General features: G+C 49.0%; 1 protein-coding gene across 4 annotated transcripts in view; it reads right to left on the reverse strand.

The window, feature by feature from the left end:
* Positions 1-2863: 2863 nt before the first annotated feature.
* Bmf (Bcl2 modifying factor) overlaps positions 2864-11174 on the reverse strand; it is a 20362-nt gene continuing 12051 nt past the window's right edge. For all 4 annotated transcript variants that reach the window (XM_031371452.1, XM_031371453.1, XM_031371451.1 and 1 more), the window contains one exon: positions 2864-6820. In XM_031371452.1, coding sequence (XP_031227312.1) covers positions 6719-6820 — 102 coding nt within the window. In that variant the 3' untranslated portion in view covers positions 2864-6718. The remainder of the gene's footprint in view (positions 6821-11174) is intronic.

Here is an 11174-nt window from a genome sequence, read left to right on the forward strand (position 1 = left end):
AATAAAAAAGTAGGGTCAGGATAACTTGTCAATAGAAAGTAAAGGGCCAGGCATCACGGCACTCACCAATAATCCCATTGCCTGGGAGGCAGATGTAGGCAGATCTCTGAGTTCAAAACCAACCTGATTTACAGGGTGAATTCTAGGCCATCCAGGGCTCCATAATGAGAGCCTGTCTCAAATTAAATAAATAAATAAACGAATTAAATAAATAAATAAATAAATAAATAAATAAGGTAGCCAGTCAGTGGTGGCCCACGCCTTTAATCCTAACACTTGGGAAGCAGAGGCAAGATGATTTCTGAGTTCGAGGCCAGCCTGGTCTACAGAATGAGTTCCAGGACAGCCAGGGCTACACAGAGAAACCCTGTCTTGAAAAACCAAAATAAATAAATAAATAAAGTATAGAATCCCAGAACTTGGGAGGCTGAGGCAGAGGATTACCATGAGTTTGAGGCCAGCCAGGGCTATACTAAAAAATTTTGTCTCAAATGAACCAAAAATAAACAAAAACTTGTTTAACTCTTTAAAAATGAAAACATTACTATCGCTAGGCACCTACTGACCATCTGTGTACTTCATAGGGTATTTAATGGACTTAACTATAACCTAGCAGATGATGACATGTAGAGTGACATTTGGATGGCACTGAGTCCCACCCAGATGACATGTAGAGTGGCATCTGGTTGGAGCTGAGTCCCACTTCTACTGCACTCCAGTAAAAATAAACTTCATTTTCAAATATAGAGCAGTTAGAAGTGACATGTTTTATAAAAGAGGCAGTTATTTGGCATTAAAAATAGACAAGTTTTGGCTTCCTCAAATAACCAGGCATTAGCAATGTGATTTTCAAATGGAAACAGATAGAGTGAGACACTTACACACATCCAGCCTGACTCAGCTATTTAAAAAGCCTATATAGGGTTTATACCGGGGTGGCGCATACTTTTAATCCCAGCACTCAGGAGGCAGAGGCAAGCGGATCTCTGTGAGTTTGAGGCCAGCCTGGTCTGTATACAGAGTGAGTTCCAGGACAGCCAGGGCTACAGAGAAAACCCTATCTCAAAAAAAAACTAACTAACTAACTAGCCTACATAGAAAAGTGCAGTGCCGGTGTGGGCCTCAGTTTACTGATCTGTAAAGCAAAACAGTAAGAAAAGACCATCCAAGTTGGCACATTCTACAGAACAGGGCATCTATGGATGCTGAAGGCTTCAAAGCACCATGTCACAGGTAAGGCCAACTGGCCAGCTGTTCGCACAGCCAAACAGGACCCACAGCAGGTTTTCCCGAAGGACCCACAAAACTCTGTCAAGAGCTGGAAAACACCTTTTAGAGTCTCACACATACACAAGAAAAAGTCAACCAGGGAAATCCCTATACACCCAGCACATGACTTCTGACAAGCTACCTTTTGATTAATTATTAAAGTAATTTATAAACAGAATCTTACTATGTAGCTTTGGCTGGCCTAGAACTCTCTATGTAAATAATAGGCTAGTGTCTGCCTCCCACGAACTGGGATTAAAGGTGTATGCCACCACGTCCGGGTTGCCTTTTATCTTTTCAAGCAATTCCTCATGTGTGATGGGTACATATGTGCACGTATGAGGGGAAGCACATGTCAAAGATGGGGCATCTGCTATTACTCCATACATTATATATGTTTTCTTTAAAGATTTAGTTTTATTAATTATGTGTTTATATGGCCGTATGAGGCACATGAGCGCAGGATGTTACAGACATTGGAGCCCTCTGAAGCTGGATCATAGGCAGTTGTCAGCTGCCCAATGTGGGTAGTGGGAACCAAACTCAGGCACTCTGGGAGAGCAGCCAGCACTCTTAACAACTGATACCTCTCTCCAGCCCCTAATTTTTCATCTAATTTTTTGAGACAGGGTCTGTCATTGAATCTGAAGCTTATCAGTTCATTTACGAGTGGCTAGCCAGGCAAGCCCCTGGGATCGTCTGTTGTTACCTCCAATGGGTCCTTAAGATTCATACTTAGAGCCAACTGGTGACTGGTGATGTCTGGGGGTGCACACCTTGAATCCCAGCACTCCGGAGGCAGAGGTAGGCAGAAACTCTGAGTTTCAAGCAAGCCTGATCTATAGAATGAGTTCCAGGGCAGTCAGAGCTATACAGAAAAACACTTGTCTCTAACAAACAAAGAAATCCACACTTAGGTCTTTATACTTGGTACAGCACCCACTTGTATCCACTGAGCCATCCCCTTTCGCTCCACCCCTATCTGGGTGAACTGGGGGTTGAACCTGGGGCCTCATGCCTGCTTGGAATGTACTCTACTACCAGGTAACGTCCTTCAGGCCTTAGCCTTAAATGTGTGATCTTCCTGCCTCAGTCTCCCAAGCAGCTGGGAGCATAGGCCTATGCTACCCTGTTACCCTGGCTAAAAGGAACCCAGGCTTCAGCTTGCCAGGGGCATGGGTTGTGTGTAGAAAAGCAAGAGGCTCATCACCACCATAGAGGCAGCCACTGCTGGGTGCCAGAGGTGGCAGGGCCTGTGGCATATTCCCTTCAAGGCTTTGAGGCAGGCAGAGCCAGGGAGTCAGGGAAAGCTGAGGTTCTGTTACTGTCAAGGTCATCCAGCAGGTGGAGGCCAAAGCCTGAATCCAAACCCAGGCTGGCCCCTCCAAAGGCCCTCTGTCCTGGAGCACTGGGCTTCTGTGGCCCTGATCCGGTACAGCCGGACTGTTCTTCTCAACTCCACGAAGTGAAAGACTGTGACAAGAGTCCAACACCTCTTCTGGTAACTCAAATTATCAGGGGAGAAACACGTTAAGACTGTTGGATGCTCCCCCTCTTATATTTTTTAACACACCTTAGAAAAATAAAGAACAGATTTGCTTTATAAATGGTTTTATTAAAAACTGTACCACTTGATGGGTCTGAGGATATTTACACATGTATACATATAAAGAACCAAAAAAAAAAACCATCAAATATTATATACAGGTTAAAAAATAATGGTCCCCATTCCATTCCTTAAGGCAGGATGCCCAGACCACAGGCCAACCAAACTGGGGATGAAGGAAATGCTACATCTCACTGGGACTCCCCCTGTCAGTTCCTGTGGACCCAGAGATAGGGTGGACATCAGACAGCTGTAGAGAGAGGGGCAGTACAAACCTGGGGCCACATACCTCCTAGCACCTTGACCAAAGCTGGCATATATGGAAGAGCCCAGCTTTGTTCTGCTGTCTCCTTGAAGCTCTGTCCCCTAAGTCCGCAGCCCACGGGGATCCGAGGAAACTTGAAATGCCTGTGGCTCCACCCTCTATCCCTCTGAGTCCAACCAGAGTATCAGGTGAGGATAGCCTGCCTCCAAAAGTCCTTATCTTCATAGAAGCCACGGTGTGCTCCACTGGGGGGAACAGTGGTCACAGTACTGATTTCCCCAAATCCAGCAGAGTCATGAAGGCTGGTGTCTTTTGTTACTCTGTGCACCCGTATCCCCCTCCTTATCAAGTCCCCAGAAAGGAAAGCTCTCATTGCAATATACTCCTCACTGCCCAGGATAGTCACAGTGACTTCACTGCTTAGTTCCTGGAAAGCTTGGGGTAGACAGGGGCCTTGGCTAGACTGTTCCCAACACTCACTCCCTGCCATGCTCAGGACTGGGCTTGGGTTTCGTGGCTGGGGCAGCAAGGCAGGCCAGCTGGGCCTCTCTGGGCTCTGGAAACAAGCTCTGCCACATAGCTCTGGACACAGCCCATCCCCTCGGGCCTGAAGGAGGTCACCGGGAGGTGATCTTTTTCCACCTCTGATTGAGCAAGACAAGGCCACTGGGGACAACTGAACAGCACAGCCAAACTTTGAAACAGAGAGACAGGACCAGGCAGAGTGCCCACCCTCCCCCACCCTCCTGCGTACCACCCCAGCCTCCCTGGGGGAGTCAGTGACCGACCGCAACTGGGGGATGTTCCCCTCCAGATCTGTTCACTGGCTTTTAGAAATGCCTCCTGGGGATTGTGAATTAGGAGAGCAGTTTGGCCCCTGAGTACGGGGCTTCTGTTCCTCTAGGACATTTCTACACGGAGTTTTCCAGCTCCTCTCCCACCCCCATCCTCAGCACACCACAAAAGCCTGCTGCCTTCAGCTGGTTACAGGTCACCACACAGGTCAGACCTTCCCTCCCTCTGGATCTGAATCTCCACTCTTCACTAGAGACAGCCAGGCTCCTGGAGTTGGGGAGAGGCAAAGGGGAGGAGTTGTCCTGGGGCTGGATTGGGAGACTATAAAGCCAATTCACCAGGCATAGATCACCGGCCAATTAAAGCAACCAGCCAGGGGGAACCTCTTGCCTCCTTGAGCTGGGCTACCAGCTGCCTCCTAGAGATTGGGAGGGGGGTGCATATTTTTCCTTATTTTACAGTCCTGGGATCCATCCAAGGGTCTCTTGACCAACATGGCAAGCCCTTTATCATTGAGCTTCAACTCCAGCCTGGATTCAGGTTGGAGGGAGCTAAATGAGGGCTTAAGTTTCACCCTGGCTTGCCCAAGTTAATAAGTTTGGTCCTGGCTTGGCCCAAAATGGAGACAGTGAATTCTGACCAGCTTCTGCCTGGTCCCAGGCTCAATGTTCAGGTCAAACTCTGGGCTCAGTTCTCAGGCCACAGGGTACCCAGCCTGCACCTGGCAAGGTTGCTGAAGTTGACAGTCGTGCCTTAGCACAAATGGAAAGTCTAAGTCATGTTAAAGGTGACTGATGTACAAGGTCCTTTATGGAGAGGGGCACGCATGTACCACCCAGTACATGTATCAAAGCACATGTACTAAGCACATACCAGAAGCCTGCCTGTCAGAACCTTGATCCAGGAAAGGGGAAGACCACATATGTCCCACACACATCTAAACTACAGGGGGGGTGGGATGTAGGAAGGCTGGGCTTCACAATAATTAGTGTGCCCCAGAACCAGTCTGTCTTCATACTCATTACTTGGGTCCCCTCTCCTTGCAAACAGGAACCCACTTTCTTAGCAGACGAACCATGGTATAGACCCTGAGAAAATGATTGTGGCCAAGAAGAGGTAAATATCTCCAGGTCATTCTGAGCAGAAAGACACAAAGGCTTATACATATCACAGGCCTTAAGGCCTTCCTCAGGACCACCCAGAGCACACACAGTACCTTTGTGCAAATTAGGAAAGACATCCCCAACTCTGGGCAGACCCTGCCCATCAGGACGTGCAGCCTAGAGAGCAGAGCTCAGGCTGGACCTCAGCCTCTATGAGCCCCCTCTGTAGGTTAGTCTTGTGCAGTGAGAAACCTGCCCAACTCTACACCCAGGAGATCAGGTTCCCTTTTATGGTACTGAAACTGGCCCCCACTCTCTGCAGAAATGGGGTGTCACTGGGCTTGTTCAATTTGAGTCTACTCTGAGTTTCTCCTCCAAATCCCTTGACTAACCCTGTGATCTTCTTTGCTCAGGGAAGCCATCTTTTCACTGAGCCTTGGCTCATTTTCATTATAGCACCAATGTCTTTCCTTACATACGTAAAAATTAGGACTTCATTTCTAAGCTCAGCTGCTTTATGTTCCCTCCCTGAGCGCTGCATCGAGGAGAGAAGGAAGAAGTTCTGAGGCAGATGAGATCCTGCTGGGTTCTAGAACTCTCTCCCTTTCTGGCCTCGCTGAAAGCTAAAGGAAGAGTTGAGATGTGTCAGCTCTGCGGGTTCCAAATTCTTTAAACACTGTCTGTTACTTCCAAAGTCACCTTTCAGCTGACAAAGCCACTGTCCTAGCTTCTTCCTGTATCCCACTAGGTACAGAAAAGGAATGGGGGTAAAAGGGAGGAGGTACACATTTCCAGGGAAACCAAGAGGTCTAGGATTCCCCCGGGGTTGACTTATCAGTGGGATGGATACTTGGTTCCCATGCCCCCAGCAAGCCCACATCCCATCTCGAAGTGTTGTTGCTGCTGAGCTGGATGCAGTCCAATCCAGTCCAGTCATTGGCAGGGTCTTTTGAAAACAGAGCTGACAAAGGCACAGGCCGCTGGGTACAATAGCATGGTGATTGGCTACTTGGCTCCAGCAAAGGTGATCGTAGTTTGCACCCTTGGGACCAATCAAGGGACTTCCATGTAGGACCAAGTCAGACTTGAAGCCTCTCAAGTTTGATTCATTTTGTGGCACCTTTGAGGGGTTCTTGGAGAAGTCCGACCCTCCCTGAGGTCTTCTGGAGGTTGACAGCGTCTGAAAATGAATCCCTGAGCCCATGCGGCGGGCACCGGCTGTGCCAAGTGGGAACCCAGACGTAGAGCTGGCTAGCCAAGGCACAGTTGTTCTCAGCCAGGAAGCTCCCAGGCAAGGCCCTGGTGGGTTAAAGCCACGACTCCATCAGGTATGAGGGAAGGCCAACGCGTTTGATGGTACCTGGAGCCTAACCTGACTTAGCCAGCTCCAGTAGCAAGCCTTAGTCCGCTGCCTGGAGAGCATCACCAACTGGTCATCTTCAGAGCCTTAGGAACTCTCCCAGCAGACACAGCTACCTCTCCTTCAACAGTGTTTGACAAAGGCCCCCATTCCCCAGTGGAGGTTCTGAATGGGGAAAGAAGATCCCACTGGGGTATGTAATATGTACACATGGAAAGAAAATTAAGGATAACAAAACTTGACAAGACAGTATCTGTCCTTCCAGAATGTCTGTTCCAGACTGCATTCCTGGTGATCCATCCGACAAGGGCAGCCCCGCCTCACCAGGGACCCACCCCTTCCCTGTTTTCTTGTCTGTTCCGGGCCAGGTTTTGAAGGAAGAGGAAGACCTGCCACCACGCTCGGTCTCGGTTCTGCTGGTGCTGTAAGGGAAAGAGATGACCGTTAGGTGCCAGGTCACAGGCTCCTTACTGGGTCCCAAACAGGCTCCTGCTGCCAGGTCTCAGACTGGTCCCACTGTGCCATCCAGCAAACTGGGGGACAAGGGACAAGACTCCCAAGACAACTGCAGTTTGGGCATTTAAAACCCCAAGCAGGTCATACTCCCAGGTTCCCTGGGCTGTGTGTGCTGTGCACAGGAGGATCAGACTCTCTCCCTTGCTTGCAGGATTTTTCCAGAGTTTAGCCAAGTACTGCTTTTAATCAGATTGGCTCCTGAGCACCCCCCCCCTCAACTTTAGATGCATGAACAACAATCTTGCTTGAGCGAGAAAGACAAGAAGCCCCTCCCTCTCCCCCATTCCAAAGGAACACAGAGAACAAGAGAGGGAAGGGGAGGGGGAGCCTCCATCTGCAAGTGATTCGACACTGTGAAGGTCAAAGGGTTAATCTTCAATTTAAACCACACTGCTGAGGCAGCAAAAATCTGATTTCATCCAGTACAAACACACACACACACACACACACACACACACACACACACACACACACACTTGTGGGGAGAGGGCGTGCCCGCCCTCTCCCCACTTCAGCATCCCCAGCTCTGGGCTGCCCTTTTTATAGCTGCTTTTGACAGTAAGCCATAAATAATCCCTCTTGGAGAGCTTTCCTACTGACTGGAGCCAATTAAACGTTAAGCAAGAACACACTTGAAAACAAAACAAAAACAAAGAATGCACACCAGCTCTGGAGGTTATCCCAGGTCCTACTGTTAGGCTGGGAAGCTAGGGGGCAAAGTTCAGAGGTCAGAAGCACAAAGGTTTCTGGCTGGTGTCCTGTCTATACAGGTATCATTTCCCAGAGGCCAGCAAAGGCCTGAAGGGGACAAGGGAGTCCTGGAAGAGGCAGTCTTTGTTCTCTCCTTGTCTGTCAGGGAAGGAAGACAGGCTGGGGCCTCTCCATGGGGTTCTTAGTGGACAGGGGAATTAAAAACCTAGTGTGCAGAGGAGGCCGCACAGGCTGGCTTCAGATTCCTTCAGTGCCCAGTGAGCAAGCAAGTTTGTGTGAGGTGTCCAGGGAGCATGGGAGCCATCTCTTAGGCAGTCTTTAACCACAACCCCTGTTGAATCAGCTCCTACCAGGCAATGCCTCCTCACATGGGAGAAGAGTAAGAAAAGCAGGTCATACTCCCAGGTTTCCTGGACTCCTGAAGCTTTGAAGTCCCATCCAGCCCCAGGTTTCCCCAGGGAACCAGGCCGGCTATGGGTCTCCCCCCCACCCCCCTCCCCCGTCCTCAACCACAAAAAAGAAATATAGTGTCTAACTGAGGTTGACACAGAATACTCCACATCCACGGCAATGGTGGAGGGGAGTGTGGTGGATAGGCGAGTGAGTGAGAGGTAGTGCCTGCCAAGCCAGTTAAGAGAAATGGGGTGTGCCACAGAGAAGCCTGGCAGAAGGCATTGAGGAGACTGATGGCTTCCTCATGTTTTGTAAACAATGATGAGCAAAATGAGGAAACACACCCGACTTAACAAAATCTGGTTCCAGTAGAGCAGCCTGAACTTCAGCTGCAAAGCTAGAGACATGGGCAGCACGGCGACAGCTGGGAGAGCTCCCCCCACCACCGTTCCTCCCCACCTGCTGTCTACAACAGGTGCAAGGGTCATGAGTGGGACAGGAGACCCCGGGGAAAGGACAGGTCCCCCGGAGAGGCCAGTCTGCTGGCATTGTGAATCTCCTCAGGTACTTGTTTGAAAAAAAAAAGAGTGATTCACAACAAGAATAGAAAGGGAGTGTGGTGGTTCCATACTTTGGAGTGCTCTCCATTCCTGCTTCTTAAGATGAGGTCCCCAGGATGACAGGCGCTCACTAGAAAATGCTGACCGGTTGAACCAGAATGCACATTTTCAACTAGAGCCCCAGAATACAAGATAAAAAGCATTCTTCTATGTATGGAAAAGCTCATCACCTCCCAAGCCCTGTGAAGTAGATCCATATTATCACAACTATCTCAGATGAGATAACTGATGAAGATCTAATCTAGCCATCAGATGGCTAGTAAGTAGCCAGGACTGGTAGAACGCAGAGCAATATCCCTACCTGGTCACTGGACATCAAGTGCCACCAGTCATCACTGTTTGTGCCCGAGAATATCCTCCATCTTTCTCTTTGCTACATTATCTCAATATACCTAACAAGGCAGGAGACCATCTCTCTATAACTCAATGCCTGCACCAATCCCTTCTCCATATACCTTGGTTCTCCCAAATTCTGCCAATGGAGGTCTTTTGCTACAGAAGAAGCTTCCAGGGCCCCCGAAGTCCTCTGGAAGTAAGGCAAGGCAACAAGCTGACCCCATCTTTTGACAGAGTTTAGTGTCAGAAAAGCATCTTTGAGCTGGTGAGTGGTCAGACCGAATGGCTGAAGGCTTATAAGGGGCGAGGCAAGCATGGAGGCAAGCATGGAGCACACAGTGGGGTGCACAGGCTTTGATACCACACAGCACCATGCCTCTGTGGTGAGGTTTCAGGGCTCATGAGCTAGAAAGAAAGCACTAAAGGGGGGTAGTTAGAGCTTCAGATCAGGAGCCCTGAGGGCCTGGCTTTAGGCTGGATCTCTCACTGTAAGAAAAACACTGGTGTTATAACAGATATATGACTTCTAAATCCAACTATGTCACAAGACAGCATTCAGGCTCCAAGGTCAGAATGTCCAGGGAAGGGGCCCAGGAGTGTACATACTGCACATGCTCCATGAGGGGCAGTTTAAAAATCAGAAGAGGCAGACAGGCTAGATAGCCCAGTGATTAGCTGTGTGTACTGCTCTTGAAGAAGACCCAAGTTTGGTTCCCAGCATCCACCTCAGTGGCTCACAACCACCAGTAATTCCAGCTCCAGGGGATCTGACACTCTGGTCTCCAAGGACACCTGCACTCACATGCACATAACCCCTCACAGACACAAACACATGCATATAATTAAAAATAATGAAAAATATATATATATATTTAAATCAGAAGGTGGGTGGGAATGTAGCTCAGTGGAAGAATATTTACCTAGCATACATAGGGGCCCTGAGTTCAATCCCCAGTGTGGCAAAAAAACAAAAGAAAGGCAGGAAGAAACATTCAAAGGAAAAAAAAAACATATTAAATATTTAAATAATAAAAGCAATACATATTCATTGTAGAAATATTATAAAATGGAAGAAATGACAGAGGAGAATATAAAAGCCAGTCAAGATCCTACAGCCTAGAAGAAAACACTACATAATTTGGCACTGTCTTCAGAGCCTTTTAATCTCTTCCCATTAAGCCAGTGTCTTGCCCTGGTGGCCGAGCCAAAGGTAGATCCTGCCCAGGTGCCGGAGCAGCAGCCAGGCCACAGACAGGCTCTTGGAAGCCATGGAGGTACTTTCCAACCCCAGGGAGTTTGTGACCACAATTGCCTTCAGGAATACAACACAGTGCCAAGGGCTGAGTCCTGCCGACTGTCCCGACAGTGCTTAGGCAGGCCTGGACACTGGCTAGGGAGGGCTGGGAGCCTCGCCCCAGACCCTGAATACTCTCCCAGGGCATAAACCAAGCCTTGTCTATCCTGCACACCCCAAAATAGAAAGCAAGCTCCTACACACCAAGAGTCAAGATTACGAGGAACAACAATAAAGAAAATATTTCTACAAGTCAAACAAAAGAGACTGATGAGAGAAAGGACCCAAAAGGAGGCCAGAGAGAGCCACTGCAGAGAAAGGAAACCTGCCTCTACCAAGCAGGATGAAGGATACAGAGAAAGCAGAGTAGCAGACAGCACGTGTCCCTCCAAAGGAGCAGGAAGGAAGGGGGAACCAGGAAAGAGTCTGCCAGCCTCTGGATCCAAGGCACCTAGCCTGGCACCCAGCATACAATCTGCGATTGCTGAGGGCAAACCCCTGGAACAGGGCCCAGCTCTCCAGTCTGACGGGCTTATATATGTGCCTCGGGCTGGAAGCTCCCAGAAACCAAAGTCTGAAGTGGAGTGACCCAAAGATGAGAGACTGGGAATAAGGGATGGAACACTTACCCCAAAGCCCACCCCCTCACCCCCCGGCTCACAGAGCTTTAGACCTGAGAGCAGAGGGAAGGAATAGAAAATGTTCAAGGGGGCTAACTATATGACTCAGAGGATAAAGGTGCTTGCCACCAAGCCTTATGATCTGAATACAATTCCTAGAACCCACAGGGCATGACAGCAACATGCCTTTAATCCCAGCACTGAGGGGGTGGAGGTAGGTAGATCTTTGTCAGCCTGGTTTACATAGAAAGTTCCAGGCCAGTCAGAGCTACATAGTGAGACCCTG

Source organism: Mastomys coucha, unplaced genomic scaffold (genome assembly GCF_008632895.1).
Source record: "Mastomys coucha isolate ucsf_1 unplaced genomic scaffold, UCSF_Mcou_1 pScaffold15, whole genome shotgun sequence".
Classification (NCBI taxonomy): Eukaryota; Metazoa; Chordata; class Mammalia; order Rodentia; family Muridae; genus Mastomys; species Mastomys coucha.